The sequence below is a fragment of the Austrofundulus limnaeus genome, unplaced genomic scaffold (genome assembly GCF_001266775.1).
Source record: "Austrofundulus limnaeus strain Quisiro unplaced genomic scaffold, Austrofundulus_limnaeus-1.0 Scaffold503, whole genome shotgun sequence".
Lineage (NCBI taxonomy): Eukaryota > Metazoa > Chordata > Actinopteri > Cyprinodontiformes > Rivulidae > Austrofundulus > Austrofundulus limnaeus.
Genome location: NW_013952905.1, coordinates 170,710 through 178,094, shown reverse-complemented (window position 1 = coordinate 178,094; position 7,385 = coordinate 170,710). Strand labels below are relative to the sequence as shown.

The following is a 7,385-nucleotide window of genomic DNA, read 5'->3' as shown; positions in this document are numbered from 1 at the left end:
CCAAAATACAGTTTCAAAGAAAATTAATTCAAATTCAAATCATAAACTCAGTTTCAATTTAGTGAAATTTATTTTCAAACCAATGCGTTCAATTTCAAATTCTGCAGATTCAGATTAAATCTGAGCAGTTCAAATTCAATTCCTGCTGGCACAAGATTTATCCCATATATTCACACAGCAAACAGGCTCAAACTGGGATTTGCCATCTCTTTTTTTCCACATGGCTGCTTTTGAGATCACATTGATTGTTGTGAGGACAGCGGTCTGCAGGAAAGGCCGCTTGAGCAACCAGTTTAAGCTCCGGGAAAAKATATTTTTGTCTTTCTAGAAGCAACAGATGTGTGTAAAGTGAATATTTTGGATTGTTCCATACGTGAGCTTTAATGTTTTCTATTAAAAAAAACACCTTACTGCCTATTTACTAGGAAGAACTACACGTCCAGCCTCTGTCCGTCCTCCTGCTGTCATTGGCCCTGATATCATGTGATCTCTCACATGGATTTGAGCCATTAAGGATTCCTCAAGGGGCAAGCTGCCAATAAGAAGTTAAGATCTTGTTCTTATGCACATTCCTGCACTCTTGCAAAAGCTCYGCGAGGTACATTTGAAACTGACAGATATTGTAAAAAAGAAATCACAACCAAAAGCAACTTCTTACGTGATTAAAACTAAAAGAATTGTATTAAAATTATTTAAAAGCCACAAGGACACGCAGGTTGATTTATAAACAGAAATAAACATAAACAAGGTGTATATTTGTGTAAAGATATACAAATAAAGCCTTAAAAGAGAACAAACTAGCAGGGAGAAAAAAAAACAAGAAGGAGGCCAAACAGAGACTGGAAACTTGTTATACATGTTGCAATCCTTTGCAAAGTTCACTTTTTGGTGCAGGGAAGAGCAAATAAGACAAAAAGAGCCCCCAAAAAATTCACGAGTTCAGCCCTCAAAGATAACGTATTCAGAGGAGTCCACCTGTCACGTAGGCAAACTGACAGGTTTCTAATATTAACATACCTGCACAACAGCAAATAAAAGAACATTCCTGCTGCTGCATTAACAAAGACCTACCTCAGTGTTAAACAATAAGCTCCAGAGCTGCACATTAATTCATGCTGCATGTTAGGCAACCAATTTGTAGCTCATCTTGTGCCAAAATCCAAGATTGCATTTAAGAGTGATTGATAGAAAGGGGGGTATTTCATGCACAAAAGGAAAGAGTGTAACATTACAGTCCAGAGAAACAGGGAAACATGCTCTGTGGCAAAAAAAAAATAAAAAAGATTAATGTTTTGGTATGTAAATTACTTGCTAAGAGCATGTGCACTGAACATTTAACCAGCCGCAGAGAATGCAAAACACTAACTCATATATCATTTAAAATAAATAAATACATTTAAAGACATGACTTGTGTTTGGAATGCAAACTGTGTTTTTTAATTTTTTTCTCATCTAATTAACTGAAATTAACCTTGTCACAGACACCTCCTCCACCAGTCATCAGTCATATTGTGCAAAAATATGTCTGTTTTACTTTTATGTTTTTTTTATTGTTTTCTGTTTTATTTTAAGAAAGATGCGATTGTTATACTTCCCTGCAAACAACTAGTGATTTTTGACTCAGTATAATCATTTAGATCTTATAAACAAGTCATTTAGTTGGAGAACCGGAAGCTAAGGGAATGGATTTCAAAATATTTGCGGGTAATAATTTTACAAAACGTTTTTGAATCACTGCTTATAYTATGTTTTGATTTGACCTTCATCTCCTCATAATGTGCAACTTGTAATAGCCTGTTGACCAATAAGTCACGTGAAATCGTTTAAATCGGCTCGGCCACTTTTTATTTTGAAACCCTCAACCGGAAGTAGGATAATACGCTTGACGGATAACTTGTTTCAGGAAGTCCGAGCGAAAACGAACCTGTCACGGAATAAACAAAAAAATAATGCCAACTGTAAACACTTAGTACATTTAAACTAATCACACTTTTAAAAAAATAAACTCTTTCTCTCATTCATGAAAAACAACTTTGAGAAAAATAACTAAATGACGCTTCTGGTCACTGTCGGAGCGCATTAATATAAACCCCGCAGTTCTGTCGACAGGGAACGTTATTTCCTACACATTACCAGCTAATCTCTAATGTTTTACATCTTTCTTATCCAAATACAAACGTTCTAACAGTAAACGCGTAAACAAACTCAAATCTTAAAGTGATAACCTTGATATAAACTGAAAGGCATGTTGCACTAACCGGTATTTGTTACTAAATGAGGGGGTGGGACATGGAGGAGTTGGGGGCGAAGTTAGGCGGAGAATGACAGGAAACTTACCCGGGAGTTGAGCTGCCATGGAAGCCTCGGGGTGCTGGATGYGGTCGGTGTGGTTGTCGGTCAGCGGGGCGAAGCGTCCAGAGCCGGAGCCGCCATGTTCATCTGGCTCGGAGGTTTCCTCCGCTGTTTATCTTTACTAGTAGACCCCCTCCTCCTCCCCCTCCTCCTCCTCCTCCCAGCTACACCACCACCTCCACCTGGGTGTTTCTGTTCCCTTCACATTAAAACACCACGGACAGCTTTTTAACTCCAGGAACAGCCTGGATGGACGTCCCTTTTTGACAAAACGCGTTATGTAAACATGAAAAAAGGGGATATCATTCACTATAATAGAGCAATTACCAATAAATTCACATTAACTAGTGATCCAGACTGACCTGGTGTTTGTCATATAGTTGTAATATCCCTTTAAGAAAGTTAAATGTGCTTCTAGACCTGTTATTGTCTATATTTACCTTTCTGCAGGGGCGCATCTAGAAGGTTCTCAGTGGTGGGGCCAGAGAGGGGGCAAAAAAAAATACTATTAAACTAGAGAAATTACATTTCCTGTGAAAATGCTAGTGTGAATGCCTGTTGCTGAAAACTTTAGCTGAAAGCTGCTGAAATTGACCTGAAAATGTTTAATAGCATTGTAAGTAAAACTTGAAAAGCCGAAAGAAGCAAATAAATAAATAATAAATAAATTTTAAAAAATGCAGAAAACAGTAAAAAGGAGCAAAAATATAGCTGAAATAGCATAAAATACTAAAATAGCTGAATATAGCAGAAAGCAGACGCATAAATAGTACAAATTAGCAGAAAAAAAGCACAAATAAAAGAAAAATCTGCAGAAAGAAGCAGAACTATAGCTGAAATAGCACAGAAAGCAGACGCATAAATAGTACAAATTAGCAGAAAAAAAGCACAAATAAAAGAAAAATCTGCAGAAAGAAGCAGAACTATAGCTGAAATAGCAGACAGTTAGCAAAAAAAGTAGCTAAAATTTGCATAAGGAAGTTAAAGGATGCATAACCAGAGCAAAAGTTGTGAAAAGCAGTGAATATTTATAAACTATTTGAAGGGTTTGAATGAGGTAAAACATAGCCCCATTCATTTTCAATGGCAAAAAAAAAAAAGTGACATAGCTGAAAAAAACTATAAATAGTTGAAATACTGTGAGACATCGCCGGAATGGCAGAAAAAAAACTGAACATTTTGATATATGAACTGTTAAAATAGCACAAAAATGTGGAAGGAGATTTAAAAATAAAAACCATATGGAATAGTGATAGAAGAAACAATAATAAAAAGAAACACAAAAACAATAGTGTGCATTCACACTGATTAAATAAAAAAGCAAGTTTTCTTTTTAAAATGCATACTTTTTAAATTGTCATTAAAAAATACAAAATAAAAAAATAGTGTGAATGCTGTTTGCTTAAATTTGCTGAAGCTGAAATTGAGTTGATAAAGTTAAAACAATCAATAAAACAGGCTAAAATTAGCAAAATAAAGGCTTAAAGCTAATAAGAAAAACAGAGCTAAAACCAATAAAACAGTAGCTAAAACATTAAATTAGCAGGATTAGCAAAAAGCTAAATTAGCTCATTTCAACTATAAAGCCTTGAATGTTTTTTTGTAAAATTTCTGCTCAAACTATATTCAGTTGTATATAAGCCTGTAAGATTTGTATATGTTAAATAAAATAACATTTTTTTAAATAACCGACAAGCTAAAGTTAGCGACAGAGTAGCTTAAAGTTGAAATTAGCAGAACAGAAGCTAAATGTTAAAACTTGAACTGAAGGATGTAATTTTTCAGGGATCTGAAGATTTATTTATTCAAAGCGTTGACATGAAAATGGATCAGATTCACTGGGAGGTCACATAAAATCAAAGGAAATAAAAAAACATCGGTTCATCATGGTGAGAGTAACGTCTAAATTCTGAATTTAATACAAAATTTATTTTTTTATTTGTTAGAAAAACAAAATCAGACAAACCCTTACATTTAACCTACTAATACAAATTTTTATTGTTGAATTCCAGAAAAAAAAATGTTTAAATCTTTCTTAAAATAACATTAATCAAGTTATTTAACCAACACTGCCACCTAGTGAACATGTGAGGGGCTTTTCGGATATAACCTTTGCTCTATAAATTTAAAAATGCAGGAAAAAAATCAGGTCAAAGCCTGGTGAGGTGGGGAAGCGAAAAACAGTTATTTTATTTTAAAGTGGCCTGAATAAAAATGCACTCCTCACGTTGCGACTGTCAACAGCGAGCACGCCTGTGTGGAGCCACAAACAACTGATAACCTGTTAAGCCACTAAATGACTGCTAAGCAGGTAAAAGCTGTTCTGAGATCAGTTAAACACACACCGGTGACAGGGAGGTGCCAGCCAGAGCAAATGTGGTTTGGGACGGTGACAAACGTTTAGCGAGCCGTCACCCAGGGGCCTTCAGAAATAACTAGAGTCAAYGAAACGGAGGAGGAACGGAGGACGGTGTATCCTGTAAGAAATCCTATCCACAGACATTTTTACATTTTCACTGTGCAGGGTTGGAAACAGGAGGGAGTCATGTTCTAATATGGAAGATATGCAAAACAACTGCCTGTAAGGCATGTTTTACATCTGGGTAACAGTTAAATATTAACTATAATCCAAAAAAAGGAAAAAAAAAACTTAATTTTCAACTTCTAGATGCAGTTTCGTTGCACGGCTGCAGTAAAAGAAGSTTCTATTGATTTCAGCAAACAGGACAAGATGTTTCCCTGCGCAGGACGGAGCTGAGACTCTGGGCTGACCTGTACACGTTTCCAACATGTTAAACTTTGACACAAGCTGCAGCTCAGGCCTGATAAGATGTTTCCTCACTGAAAACCTTCAAAGCAGCGCACTCYGTTGATCGACGAGGGCATTCAAACAATCACCACGTAAGATGAGCATTTAAATAATAAAATAAAAAAAAGAATCACAGCAGGTTAGATTGTACTCTTTTTTTTTTGTTGTTGCCTCTTTGTGTTGTTGGGTTTTATAAATTACTCCTCCACTTGTGGCTCTCAGGTGAGTCGTGCACTGAGGGGAAAGAAATAAATGAGTGATGTTAGCTCACAGTTTTTAAACAATCTGACAAGTCTCATTTTTATAYATCTGTGAATAATTGCAGCTGATTTTAGGTGACTTACCCAAACAGATCTTGCCTTCCTTCTCCAGTTTCTTCAGGTGATGGACCAGGTTAACATTAGCAGCCAGGTGCAGGTGTTCAGGAGTGTCCTGGAAAAAAAAAACAACTAAAAAGTTGATGTTTTTAGTGTCTGTAATTAAAAAAACAAAGAAAAGCTTTCATCTAGCTGGCTGTTTAGGTTCAAATAACCTTCACAAACATTTTGTCTGATAACTTATATTTACTGATTTTAAGGAAGTAGAGCAGGCCTATTCAACTGAATTGCTCCAGGAGCCACAGTAACTGTAGGCCAACAGCTCAGGGTCGAACATCCAGCAATGAAAGTCATTATGTAAATAAACCAAGTATTACAAAGATCTGTTACCTCTGAAATAGTTTATTTTGCTGCATTAATAATGGACATACAGAACCCTATAATAAAAGTAGTGATAATAAACCAAAGTCAAAACAAAAAGAACACATTACACCCCCATTTGACACAAATAATATTTTGACATCTCTTTTTTGCCATATTTTTAAACCAATTTTATTTTCACTTTCATAGATTTTTCTTCAGCTGCTTGTAATTTTAACTGTYTTGGATGTTCATAGAAATGGTTTTTACCAGCTTGTAGCCAAGATTCTGATGTTTCTGTAGATACCACACATGTCTGTGTTTAACTAAGAGAACTTATAGTAATTAAAGTAGAAAACTGGGGGTTTGGGCTTTAGAGTTGAAGGAATCAATGGGCGGGCCGAACTTTGGTCACTCGCGGGCCGGATGTGGCCCGTGGGCTGCCAGTTGAATAGCCCTGAAATAGACGTTTGAGTAGTCCAACTATTTGCACCTCACAGATTTATTCTGTTCTTGCTCTGTCACAATTTAAACTTTCAAAAGAAGTGCTCATATAAAACAAAGATAAGACACAGCACTGCGTTACTCCTATTTAAACTCTATTATTTTAACTCTTTACTTCTTAAATCTAATCAAAGCACACGGGGAGGAAAGCGCCCGACAGGCGCAGAGTTTCTCCTGACCTTGTAGACAATCTTGACGAGCTCCATGGAGGAAAACGCTCTCCCTGCTCCATCCTGAATCGCCGCCAGGATCTGTTGTTCTCTTTGGTCCCGGTGGGCGATGTAGTATCTGATCTTGGTGCCGGCATCCTGAACAACAGGCCCGTGTCCTGCACAGAGACCAGCAGGAACAGTTCGAGGCTTGTAAAGAGAATTAATCAGGAATCGCAGCGAGCCTTCACCGGTTTTAAAAACRCGCTTTTCCGGAAAGACACGCCGCGGTCGACAAAGCGGAACCCACCGGGGTAGATGAGGTCAGCCTCAGAGTCCAGCAGAATCCTCAGAGACCTCATGTAGTCGTAGAGATCCTCGAACACGGCCGTGCCCTCGCCCAGGATGCAGTCTCCAGAGAAGACGGCCTGCTCCTCCTCCAGCAGCAGGGCCATGTGGTCATCGGTGTGGCCCGGGGTGAACAGCACTCTGAGGTGACAGAGCGGCGTGCTGCTTTAACTTCCTGCCTAAACGTTTGATGTRTCTGTTAATAACACACACAGAGAACTGACCTGAGCGTGGCTCCCTCTGTCTGGATGACATTTCCATCCTTTAGGTAAGTGTAGCTCTTGTTTCCAGCAGTTTCTGGGACGTGGGTGGAGCGTGGCAGTTTGCTGACTCGGAYGTCAGATCCTGACAGAAAAACAAACAGAAAAAAAGCCTCATGTTTCCCATCTTCTATTTTTCCAATATCAACGTGTCACATCCTGAGCAGTTTGTAACTATAATCATTGGGCCTCATGCAAGAACATGTTCGTATTCTTATCTTAAATTTCTCTTACTTTTGTTCGTACGAAGGGTTCGTACGAACATGTCACGTCAGATTCAACAAAC

At 37.8% G+C, this 7,385-nt stretch overlaps 2 protein-coding genes across 2 annotated transcripts in view; both read right to left on the bottom strand.

The window, feature by feature from the left end:
• LOC106530250 (nuclear receptor coactivator 2) overlaps positions 1 to 2,477 on the bottom strand; it is a 77,201-nt gene extending 74,724 nt beyond the window's left edge. The window contains exon 1 of the mRNA XM_014025832.1: positions 2,338 to 2,477. The gene's annotated coding sequence lies outside the window, so the exon portion shown is untranslated. The remainder of the gene's footprint in view (positions 1 to 2,337) is intronic.
• A 1,652-nt stretch (positions 2,478 to 4,129) lies between these two features.
• lactb2 (lactamase, beta 2) overlaps positions 4,130 to 7,385 on the bottom strand; it is a 5,579-nt gene continuing 2,323 nt past the window's right edge. Inside the window, exons 3-7 of the mRNA XM_014025829.1 lie at positions 7,064 to 7,184; positions 6,802 to 6,980; positions 6,522 to 6,670; positions 5,506 to 5,593; positions 4,130 to 5,395 (exon numbers count right to left, since the gene is read on the bottom strand). Coding sequence (XP_013881283.1) covers positions 5,352 to 5,395; positions 5,506 to 5,593; positions 6,522 to 6,670; positions 6,802 to 6,980; positions 7,064 to 7,184 — 581 coding nt within the window. The 3' untranslated portion in view covers positions 4,130 to 5,351. The remainder of the gene's footprint in view (positions 5,396 to 5,505; positions 5,594 to 6,521; positions 6,671 to 6,801; positions 6,981 to 7,063; positions 7,185 to 7,385) is intronic.